This window comes from Alexandromys fortis, unplaced genomic scaffold (genome assembly GCF_014885135.2).
Source record: "Alexandromys fortis isolate MF-2015 unplaced genomic scaffold, M_Fortis_MF-2015_v1.1 scaffold_215, whole genome shotgun sequence".
In the NCBI taxonomy this organism is placed as follows: domain Eukaryota; kingdom Metazoa; phylum Chordata; class Mammalia; order Rodentia; family Cricetidae; genus Alexandromys; species Alexandromys fortis.
This window is the reverse complement of record NW_026068086.1, coordinates 1102344-1114705: the sequence shown is the minus strand read 5'-3', so window position 1 is coordinate 1114705 and position 12362 is coordinate 1102344. Positions and strand designations below refer to the sequence as shown.

General features: G+C 39.3%; 1 protein-coding gene across 4 annotated transcripts in view; it reads left to right on the top strand.

Moving 5' to 3' along the window:
* Window positions 1-12362, top strand: part of Aig1 (androgen induced 1) — a 218531-nt gene that overhangs the window by 61616 nt on the left and 144553 nt on the right. For all 4 annotated transcript variants that reach the window (XM_050122239.1, XM_050122241.1, XM_050122240.1 and 1 more), the window contains one exon: window positions 8110-8211. In XM_050122239.1, coding sequence (XP_049978196.1) covers window positions 8110-8211 — 102 coding nt within the window. The remainder of the gene's footprint in view (window positions 1-8109; window positions 8212-12362) is intronic.

Below are 12362 nucleotides of genomic sequence, written 5' to 3'. Positions count from 1 at the left end.
AAACTAGACTCTAAAATGCTAATTAACCCAATTAAAAAATGGGGCACTGAAATGAACAGAGAATTCTCAAAAGAAGAAGTTCAAATGGCCAAAAGACACCTAAGGTCATGCTCAACCTCATTAGCAATCAGGGAAATGCAAATCAAAACAACTTTGGGATATCATCTCACACCTGTCAGAATGGCTAAAATCAAAAGCACCGATGATAGCCTTTGCTGGAGAGGCTGTGGAGGAAGGGGTACCCTCATCCATTGCTGGTGGGAATGCAATCTTGTGCAACCACTTTGGAAATCAGTGGTATGTATTTTTATAAGGAGAGGTGGCCCCTTGATTGTTCTGGCCACCCATCTAGCTTACACCCGAAATAACCACACAGAAACTGTATTCATTAAAACACTGCTTAGCCCATTAACTCTAGTTTCTTATTGGCTAATTCTTACATCCTCACTTAACCCATTACAATTAATCTGTGTATCGCTACGTGACTGTGGCTTACTGGCAAAATTCTAACCAGTGTCTGTCTCAGGCAGAAGATCCATGGCATCTCTCACTCTGCCCTTTTCCCCAACATTTAGTTCTGTCTTTTCTGCCTACCTAAGTTCTGCCCTATCAGGCCTAAAGCGGTTTCTTTATTCACTAGCCAATGAAAGCAACACATGAACAGAAGAACCTCCTACACCAATATATCAAGAAAATTATCCATTTCTTTTAGATTTCCAATTCGGTGTAGTACAGGACTTTAAAGTATTTTCTCATGATTCTTTAGATTTCCTCAGTGTCTGTTATTATATCCCTCTTTTCATTTCTAATTTTGTTAGTTTGTGTATTCTTTCTTCCTTTTAGTTAATTAGGTAAGGGTTTGCCAGTCTTACAGATTTTCTCAAAGAACTAACTCTTTGTTTCATTGATTCTTTGTTTGCTTGTTTTTATTGATTGCAGCCCTGAGTTTGACTATTTCTTGCTATCTATTCCTTTTGGGTATGATTTCTCTTGTTTTTTTTTTTTTTCTGGAACTTTCAGGTGTGCTGAAACTTATTAGTTTGTTAAGTTGCAGTATTTTTTAATGTCGGCACTCAGTGCTATGAACTTGCCTCTTAGAACCAACTTTATTGTGTCCCTTAAGTTTGGGTATGTTGCATATTAATCTCAATCATTTCTAGCAAGTCTTTAATGACCCATTTAGTAGTAAGTCTTTCAGTTTCCATGAGTTTGTAAGCTCTTGTTGTTGATGTCCAGTTTAATCTGAGGTGGTCAGATAGGGTGCAAGGTGCTATGTCAGTTTTCTTGTATTTGATGAGACTTGCTTATGTTTGAGTATGTGGTCAGTTTTGGTAAACATTCTATGAGCTGTTGATCAAAAGGTATATTCTTTTGTGTTTAGGTGAAATGTTCTGCAAGTATCTGTTAGGTCAATTTGGTTTATAACACCAATTATCTACAGCATTTCTCTGTTTCATTTTTGTCTTGATGACATGTCTTTTGGTGAAGTCTCCAAGTATCAATGTGTGAGAATCAATATATGACTTCAACTGTAGAAACTGTCTAAAGTGAACTAAAGCTGAAGTCTCTGGTCTCTCTCTAATTTGGTGCGAGGAACTTCTTTCAAAGAGATGTAGGCCTTGCATTATGTCTAGTTCTCTTTGGGTGTTAATTTCTAGCAATTGCAAGTGGCATATTAATGCTAGCTGTCACTCAAGTGTTTGATTTTGAATTCTGAAGATCTGTAAAGTAGTCATGCCTCTTCCACTTTCAGTTCGCGTACAGTATTGTGGTCCTGGCTGCTGAGGAGCAGTGCGTGCACTATGTGGGGTAGCTGGCTTTTGGGCCTGGCCAGAGAAGGAGCTTGGTTGCAATAGCAAAATGTTCCTACATCATTTATATTATCATGGGAAACTATTCGTTTCCTATCCATGCCCTGGTAACAGAGTTCAAAGTTATTTTGGGTTTTGATGACCATACCACCAACAGACTATCAGTGCAGGAAGCCAAGTTCATACCATCTGTGCTGTGTTTGTATCTAAAGACTCACTTGGAAGACTGATTGCTCAGTTATCTGTGCCTCCTGGCCTTCTAATATGGCACCTAGCTAGGTGACTCACACTTTCTTCAAAGTCACTGTGAATAACCTGCACAAGTTCCCTCAATGTAGGATGGGGATCACAACCTTCACTATCAAGAACCACACAGTGCTACCTATCTTGAATGGGCAGAGAGTGGCTCCCAGTGGTGCTGCGCTAGCAAATGTGTGACAATCAGCTCACTGCGGGAAATTTATACAGTTTGGTAATATCCATGGTAAAATATATAAACAGCTTTATAAAGACTTAGATGAGGATGTAGCTCAGGAGTAGCATGCTTTCTTGAATCTCAGGCACAGCCCCACCACTCTCCAGTCAAAATGATAAAGTTTAGAAATACCTTAATGGGCAAAGATGGCTAAGAATCAGTGCAAGGAAAAAAAAAACCAGAATAGTCCCATTTGTATAAAACAAGTGAATTCATGATTTCTACTCAGGCTGGCTTTACTAGTAGAAATGTTTATCACTTGTATAAAGAATAAATAACACCATTGTTGCAAAAAGTCCTCTAGAAAACATGGGAAGAAATAATTCCAACTCATTCTTTTGAACCCATTCATTTTCCTCCTACCAAAAATCAGATGATGACACCTTGAGTGTTGAAATAGGAGCGGCGGCGGGGCTGCGTCCCCAACACCCCGGCCGCTTGGCTAGCTTATGCCCGAAATAACAACACACAAACTGTATTCATTTAAAGAACTGCTTGGCCCATGAACTCTAGCCCTTACAGGCTAATTCTCGCACCTGGACTAGCCCATTCCTAATAATGCGTGTAAGCACCCCAAGGTGCGCTTACCGGGAAGATTCTAGCCTTCGTCCATCCTGGGAGAGTGTAGCATGGCAAGCATGGTGTCTCTGCTCCAGAGCAGAGCTGTCGAGTCTCTCCGGGAGCAGAGCAGAGTCTGACCTCACTTCCTCTTCCGCCCAGAATTCTATTCTGTTTACTCCTCCCATCTATGTTCTAAGCTGAGGCCAAGCAGTTGGTTTATTATAACTTAACCAATGAAATCAACAGATTGATATATGACACTCCCACATCACTTGAGGAAATGAACTTACAGATGAGTATACTTTATGAATAGAGATAAAATAAAACCCTAATCTTGAACAGAACATCAGTAAGTGGAATCCAGCAACATATGTCTATAACTTAAGATAACCAGCCATGGGTTGTTTGTTTGACATTCAAGATCAATTAATAGGTCACTGAATGACAGAATAAGAAGAAAATCTTAGGCTAGTTGTCTCAAGGGATGCAACAAAATCATCTAAAAAATATTATCACTTACAGTAAATGTGTTTATCTTCCAAGTAAAATTCTATGAAATTTTACTCAACTTGTAAAAAAAAATCTAAGAAAAACTGCAGCTAATGTCAAACTTCACTGTTGAGAAATTGAATGTTTTCTCTGCAGCAGAGAAAATGATAAAGGCTTTCACTGAAATTACTTCTGTTCAACTTTGTGCCGAGGACTTAAATAACAGAACAAAAACATGTAGTTCATAAAAGAGTTTTGTTACTTTGGATACACACACACACATCCAAAACAATTTTAAAAATAGTTGCTCCTAAAACTAGTAATCAAATTTAGTAAAGGTACACGAAGCAAGGCCACTATTTAAAACTTGTGTTTTTATAAAGTAGCAACAAAGAATACACAAAACATAGTAATGTACAGTAGCTTCCAAAAACATCAAATACATAGAAAGATCCAGGAAATATTGTGAATATCGGTACACTATTAACTAAAAATACTTCTGAGAGAAATTAAAGACAACCTTAGTACATGGACAACCTGTGCGACGTGTAGGAAATCTCAGTGTAGCCGGGACGTCATTTCTCAAACAGTAACACTGAGTATTCTGACAAGATATCTGTAAAATTTTAACAACCTGGGATTCTAGCATTTAGAATGGAAGTGCAAAGGATTGGAGTTCATCAGGACCATTCTGAAGCAATGAACAGTGCAGGGACATGTAAAAGGAATTTTAATATGGTCCCAGGATTCTGCCCCTTGGTTTGACCTCTGTAATTTCTCCTGTGGAGTTGGAAAAGGGTCGGTAATATGAAAGACTTCCATTCTCATGATTAGATTTTGCTGTTCAGCGGAGCTGAAGGGGTTTCCACCAATCGCTTCACACTAGTCCAACGTGGCTCCATGCCTATGTGTTTACACCCAGCCCAAATCCTTACCCCACAGAAGTAGGCATGGCTTCACCACTCATGATGGGTAATCTCGCTGTCACCTTGATGGGATATATAATCATCTGGCAGGTGGCCCCCTTGACCTGCCTGTGAGGTATTATCTTGATTAGGCCAATTGTGGTGGGGAAATCCACCTATGGTGAGTGGCACCATTCCCTAGACTGGACTCCTAGACTATATAAAAAGGAGAAAGTAGGCTGAACACAGACTTTCAGGCTCGTTGCTTTTATGTTTATTTGAATGTTTTATACATAGGTTCAAGGTATCTTGATCATATCTGCCCTCCTGTTTCCCCTCTCACTTTCCCTAGGCCCATGTAGCAGAGATCTCTCCCAGTTTCATATCCTCCTCCTTGGTCCTGTTAGTGCTGTGTGGCTGGTATTCGCATGGACAAATCACTGGTCATGGGCAATATACTAGTTGCCATATCCTCTGAGGGAAAGTGAGTGTCTCTCCCCAAGCTGCCCTCAACTACCAATGGTTACTCAGCCAAAGTTAGTGCCTCCACTGCCTCTCCGCTGACCCAATTGAGAACTTTAACTGGTTTGATATTATACAAGTCTTGTGTAGCAAACCAAGCTCGTGTGTGTGTTTAAACACTCATATGTCATATGCAGAGGACAGCATTTCATATTATTTCTCTTCATCCTCTTATATACTCTATGTCTCGACTTCCGTGATATTCACTGCTCCTTGGGGTGGAGGAGCTCTTGACTGTGGAGAAAGTGTGAACATCTGCTTCAAGCTCCTGCCCAGAAAGAGAATGATGGAGGTTCTGAATGAGAAGCTGTAGGACCTGAGATAACACTCTGTCAGGAAGGCAGGAAACACACGGTGGTAGAAGATGGCTGTAAAAGCAGGAACATCCTCAAGATCTTAATAAAATGTAGGATCAGATTGTTGCAGGGTGAGACCTAGGGCTCACATGTCTGGCAGATTGAATGTGGGTGCTGTTGATTCATGGACCACACTGAATATCCAGGCTGTAAAACATGTGCCTGGGTTTAGGAGTAGCATGGCTGTGGACCTGGAACTACATCCCTGGCACTGGAGCATTAAATCAACCATATTTGGATTCTTTTTTCCACTCAGTTGTCAAATATATACAGAAAGAACGAAGTGAAAATAGAAAAGTTCTGTCTTTCATTGAGAGTCTGGTTTTGAAAATGGTTTCATATAAGGCCTCTCACTTAACTTATTGGCAACTTTCACTCCCCAAGTAGCAGTTTTGAAAAGCTGATTGGTCATGAAAGGATATCCCCATTCTCACAGCTTCTTCATCTCAGATCTTCTCAGCCATCTAACTTGCAGCAATGTGAAACCCCCGGCATCCTCCCTTTGAATTCTTTCTCACAGACCTCACAGCCCTGGGAAATATCCAGGTTGCTTCTACTAGAAAAACATGTCATCAAGTCTCAGGGGAGCCCTGGTGGCCATCTGAGTCTTCCTTTTCCATGTTCTCAGTGACAAACATCCTCACACGTCATCCACTCCAGGGGCCTCAGATCATCGCCATTCTGGGCTCAGGCCACGCCCTGTTGCCAGCTTCCTCTTGCAGTAGAGAAGGGGATTCATTTGCAACTACTCATTTGTCTTGTGGGCTTTATTTTTCATTTATTCTATCATCCATGTATTTGGACTTCTACCCGCCTCCCTAGATCCCCACCCCACCCATTTTTAAAAGACTTCTTAGTCTTCTCCCATCCCTCCCAACCCAGCTATAAATAGGATTCCTTTTCCACTGTTCCTCCCTGCTCCCAGGATCACCTTGTTCTTACAGTCTGGATCTTACATTACCAAACTATCTAGACTACCAATTTGAAGATCATTTGGGGGAGAAATGACCTACTTTTTACTGTTGTTACAGGAATCTATATCTATCTATCTATCTATCTATCTATCTATCTATCTATCTATCTATCTATCATCTATCTATCTGCATAGTTGCAGTCTTTCCTCAGCATTCTTTATTCATAATGAAGAGGTAAAGTAATTGTTTTGCAGATTCTCTTACATTATTAGCAGAATTAATGAGATCAGAACTAATGTTTATTATGAGAGTCCATTCCGTGTTTGTCAAATCTTATATACCAGTAAATACCATTAAAGCAAAAATGAAAATATTGGGGTTTCTCCATTTGTAGCATGGATAAACAAAAATATCTCTATTACTGCCTACTTTAAGGTGATAATGTTGACAGGTAATGTACTAAATTTTAAAACAGTGAGCACAGAGAGAGTTCAGCAGTTATGAGCACTGGTTGCTCTTCCAAAGGACTTGGGTTCAATCCCCAGTGCCCACATGGTAGCTCACCACTGCCTGTAACACTAGTTCCAGGAGATCTGACACTTTTACACAGAAATGCTCACAGGCAAAATATCAGTACACATAAAATAGAAAATAAATAAGTCACTTAAAAAGTTCAAAAATAGCTACCAAATATCTACTTTGTGTAATTATTATGAATAGCCAGTCCATTTGAAATATAAGATGGCGAATAATTCAAAATCATGGATAAGTTAAAAATTACTCATTGTACTTGAAGAGTTAACATAATTTTCCTTGAGCTAAGAATTAATTTTCTATTTTGTTTTACTGTTATACATTTGAAAGCAGATAGTAAAATAAATGTTCATGTAAGCAAGGTAAATAACTGTGGGGGATGTCTCTGGTTCTAAAACAATGCACAGAGATTTAGTCACCTTCTGTAATAATTAATCTTTACATTTTATAAAATAATAAATATTTGCATCACCTTAGGTTTCAAAGGAGAAAACTACCCAGATTTCAAAGCAAACAGAGTTGGGAAAGAATTTTGGGACCTTTTGATTACTAGTCTTGTGCTACCAGGTATAACCTAAAATCTTATTTAAAGTAGAATTAAAATATTTATTATTTGCATTAAAGGAGCACAGATAACCTAAATTATAAAATTATAAAAATTGAAACAAAATTATTTATATTCATTCTGCATTGTTTTAATTCTGTAGGATTTTAAAAATCACTCTCTATAGGTGTGTGTGTCTAATTTACAAAAAATTATCTGTTAATCTCTGTACCGATGGCTAAGACCATGGGCCTTCCATTGCTTTATTTTAATCTGAACTTTATTTCTCACTGTTCGTTTGAAGAATGGTGAAATAATAAATCAAATAAATACTGCTACTCCTCTCTCTGGATTACTGTGCTGCTATTCGGCCCAAAGAAACTTCTGTAATTCAGACAAACTTCAAAGTTAAGTTACTCCAAGGGAATTCAGAATCTTCCTTTTCCCCTTCACCCACTCTACTTCCCAGTGTCTCTGTGCCTTGGCTTAGGCTGTATGCACTAATGCATTTCTCTGTAATGTGACCAGAAGACATGTGGTTGGCAAAGGGTTCAGTGCTGGTACTGGTGAGAAGCAAACACGAAACCACGTGACTGGATCAAGGAAGACAGGCGTAGCGTTGTTTGGGATGTGTGCTCTTCCTATTGGGGAATGGGACCTGTTTGCAAATATCCCTAAGTGAATGTATAAACCCCATGGAGAGGGATCAGACTGGCACCATTAGCCCCGAGATGGTGTTCTTCCTAACAACACTTTGTTTCTCTCTCCCTTTCAGGCAGGCTCCTCTCCCTGAAAGAACATAGTTGGAAACCAGAGAGGGGACTTGACAACCCTGTGGTTAACACTACAGAGTGAAGTGGGAACTGTTTTGCTAGTCAATCATTGGTTTGCTTCTGACAGCATAAATTTCAAAACTCTTGGGTTTTTAAAACAAATAACCAACCAGTTATGTGCTGTAAAAGATGAACTTAAAACAGAAGATTTCCTTTCCCTTCCAGTTTGTTGTCGCCGTGTTCTGGACCATCTATGCCTACGACAGAGAGATGATATACCCAAAATTGCTTGACAACTTTATCCCAGGGTGGCTGAACCACGGAATGGTGAGTGGATTAAAATAAATAGTTACCTTTGATGAAATGGAAGTCTACTAAAGAACTATTCACTAATTCGAACTTCACCCCACAGGGACCTAAGTATCAGTGAAATCTTGGACGATTACAGTAACAGAAGAATACTGAGAGTAAATAGGATTTCTTTCTGTGGCCTTGAGTCATTGTGTAAACTGTGTGGTTGATGAATCCATTTTTAAGAGGTGCCAGGGGTGTTAAATCATACAACGAGCTCATTCCTGAATGAGTATGGTTCCTGTGTCATTAGAAGTTTGTCATCCTATCTCAAGGATCCCTTTCCACCTATACAACCATGGCGACTAGGTTCCACCCGCACCTTGCTGCAGAGGAACTGTGTTAGAAGTAGCTGTTGCACTTGGGCAGTTTTCCCAGACACATGGCAAGAGTGTTTTATTCCTCGATGATCTGTGATAGGCATTTGAGGAGTTTATGTTTCTTTTAAAACTTAAATTATAGATGTATATGTGTGTGTGTTTGTGTTTATATATATAAATTAAAGTATATATATTAATTATCATGTGTGGGTGCTAGCATTAAGTTTATGTGAACCTCATGTATGCAGGAGCCTTTGGAGGCCAGAAGAGGGTGTTGGATACCTGGAACTAGAATTATAGGAAGTTGTAAACCACGTAATGTGGGCAATAGGAACCCAACCCAGAGTCTCTATAGGTAGTAAGCACTCCTAACTGCTGAGTCATTTCTCCATCCACCATTGTGGATGTAATTAGCAGTAGACTCGATGGGAGTTTTGCCTGAGATGTTTTCCCTCTTTCCTGCCCAGTTCTCGCTGGCACTTTAGCTGTGTCCTGTTGCTCTCTTTTATTTCAATTCAAATGCTTTGGATGGTTCGTTCACCACTTTACAAGGTTTGAGGGTTATATTTTCTAAAGAGAAGTTGCGTATCCTCTTTTCAGCTTCTAAAATTGAACACCGTTTTGTTATTAACGGAAAGTAATTTTTAGAATAATCCCAGGATGTTCCCATTGGAAAGGGCAACCCATCACAGAAATTATGGGGAAGCAAGAGCTAGAAATCATGAGTCTTAGATTCAAAGTAACAGCTCTTTCTGTGGTTTCTCGTCTGCCCTCAGTGGTGGGACATTTCAAACAAAGCACATGTTCTAACCAATGTTACTGTACAGAGGCGCTCTAATCCATTCTTTCTTATAGGCAACCCATCAAAAATCGTGTATCTGACAACTGGAATTTTCTTTGATGGAAGTTAGAGCTGTTGAAAAATTAGCCTGTTGATCTAATGTTCTCTACTGATAAGAGTCTTACTTAAGGACCTTACTCAGGGTTTTTATCGATATGAAGGGACACCATGACCATGGCAACTCTACCCGCCCCCTTTTATTGAAAATAGATTTACAATATATCCTGATTACACTTTCTCTTCCTTCTACTCCTCCCAGCTCCTCCCCACCTCCCTTCCCACACAGATTCCATCCACTTTATGACTCTCATTAGAAAAGAACATGCTTTTAAGAAATAATAACAAAATGTAACATATAAAATATAGTAAGTTAAAACAAAAACCATCAAGAGAAAGAAAAAAGCCCAAGAAAAGGCGTAAGTACCAGAGATCTACTTGTTTGCACACACAGAAAAAAATCTTAAACTGAACTGAAGCTTTTAATATATATGTAGAAGACCCGATGAAACCCGACGGACACTGTGGTTTGCTTGTTCTCCTAGTATCTCCCATGTACTCTGGCTCTTACTTTCCTACCTCCTCTTCCAAGGGGTTCCCTGAGCACTACAGGTAGGGGTTGAGTGAAGACATCCCATTTAGAGCTGTGTGTTCCGAGGTCTCTCACTCTGCATAGTGCTGACTGTGCTTTTTCTCATCTGCTGTAGGAGGAAGCTTCTCTGATGACGCCTGAACAAGGCACTGATCTATGAGTCTAACAGAATATCATTAGCAGTCATTTTATCACTGCTTTGTGTTTTAAATGACAGTATTTGGTTTTATGCCAGAACCCTGGATTATGGCTATCTAGTCTCTGGTTCTCGGTCATCCAACCAGTGTTTGGTATGGGCTCCATCATGTAGAGTAGATCTTAAGTCTACTCTGATGTTAGTTGGTTACTCCCACAAGCTTTGTGGCACTCCTGCCCTAGCCTATCTTGCAGGTGGGACAACATTGAAGATCAAAGGGTTTGTGGCTGGGTTGGTATTTGCATTTTTTTTTTTTGGTAACCTGCCAAGTACCTTCCCATACCAAAGCCCCCAGAACTTAGGGGTGAAGGTTCTATGTCAGCATCAGCTCAAGCTCTCCATGTTCCATGAATTTGTGTAGTTGTCTTCCACAATGGGTTCTTACTGTCAGTGTGTGGAGAACAGCCTGTAGTCCAGGCAATAACCTTGGTTGTTTGGGGATGTCCACGGGACCTCTTTGGCCAAAAATTCAGTTGAGTATAACCCAGTCCCTATACTGGAAGCTTTATTTGGCGACAAGAAATGGCCAGTTGGGACTCTGTGTCTCCCATTATTTGGGCCCATCACTGTAATTGCTTTCACATATTTCAGCATGATTGCACTTCATTAGATTTCTGTACCACCCCTCAGTGCTATCCACATTCCCTCCCTCAACCCTGTCTTCCCTCCCTCCCGCGTCTTATCCTCCCATCCCCATTCTCTAATCCACTTACAAAGTTATTCTATTTACCCCTCCCAGGGAGATGCATGTGTCCCCCAGTCTTTTCCTTTATAGTTAGCCTCTCTGTGTCTATAAACCATACATTGGTTATCATTTACTTGTGAGCTAATGTCTACATATGGATGCATACAAGCCATATTCATCCTTTTTTTTTGAGTTGGGGTTACCTCACTCAGGATGACATTTTTTTTCTAATTCCATCCATTTGCCAAAGCAATTATTATAGGATTAAAGCATTTAATTGGTTGTTTGTTTGCAGTTTCAGAGGCTAAGTCCATTATCATCATGGTATGGAGCACTGAGGCAAACAGACAGATATGGTGCTGGAGAAGTAGCTAAGATTCCTGTGTCCTTATTAGCAAGCAGCAAGATGGAGGGGGTGGAGACTGGCCTGGACTTTTGAAACCTCAAAGCCTACCCCCAGTGACACACTTCCTCCAACAAGGCCACACCTTCACCTCCTAATCCTTAAAATCATTTCAAATAGTTGTATGTCCTGGTGACTAAGTATTTAAATATATGAGTCTATGGGAGCCATTCTTATTCAAACCACCACACTTCTGCTCATCCAGAAGGTCAATTATTTATTGACTTATGAAGCATTTCCAAACTCCCCAAGCAAACTTATTTAGCTCTTCTATTTTTTTTGTGTTTGCACACACAACCCTATTTCTAATATATATATATTAGAAATATATATTATATATACATATATGTATATACATATATATGTATGTGTGTTTATGACCATAAAAAATGTTAAGGTCCTTTGCAAAATATCAGCCTTTCAGTCCTAAGCTCTTTACCCAGATGCCTTGCATATGCTAAGGCATGTGCTTGATATATTGAAGAATTAATTGAGTACTGTATGTTTTAACAATTCTCTCCTACTTATATCTCATTGCTTTTGTTTCTTCAGATGTTTGTGTGCTAGGCATTCTACAGTGATTGCATCTGTAATTTTTCACAGTGGCACTATGAACAACTATCTCATTTATAAATGAAGAAACAAGGCTCAAAAAGCATATACTCTCCCTCAAAATCACTTAGCTATGGTGATAGCAATGAGATCTGAGCTCATGCCTATTTGGTTCCAAATATGTATACTTCTTACTAGTTTGTGTTTTATATGAATATTTAAAACATTAACTAATTCTTTAAAAATGTTGCTCTTTATAGCTTTTACAAGTGTAGGTCAAAATGCAAAGAAATATTTTGAAGTTTTTTTCCAATGGTTTAGTGTCGTTCAACTGTTGAAGAAAAACCAGTTGACAATTAACTAGGCATTTTAGGAGAAATATTTTGTGCCATTTGTCATTCTTCAAAACAGGAATATAAACAGAGATGCCTTTGCCACTATAAATACTAAACTAAAACACATTGTCACGTCCTCTTGACAGGGAAGACTTTGGTCATCAGAAAGCACATTCTTATTCAAACATGAAACCAATTTTGTCACA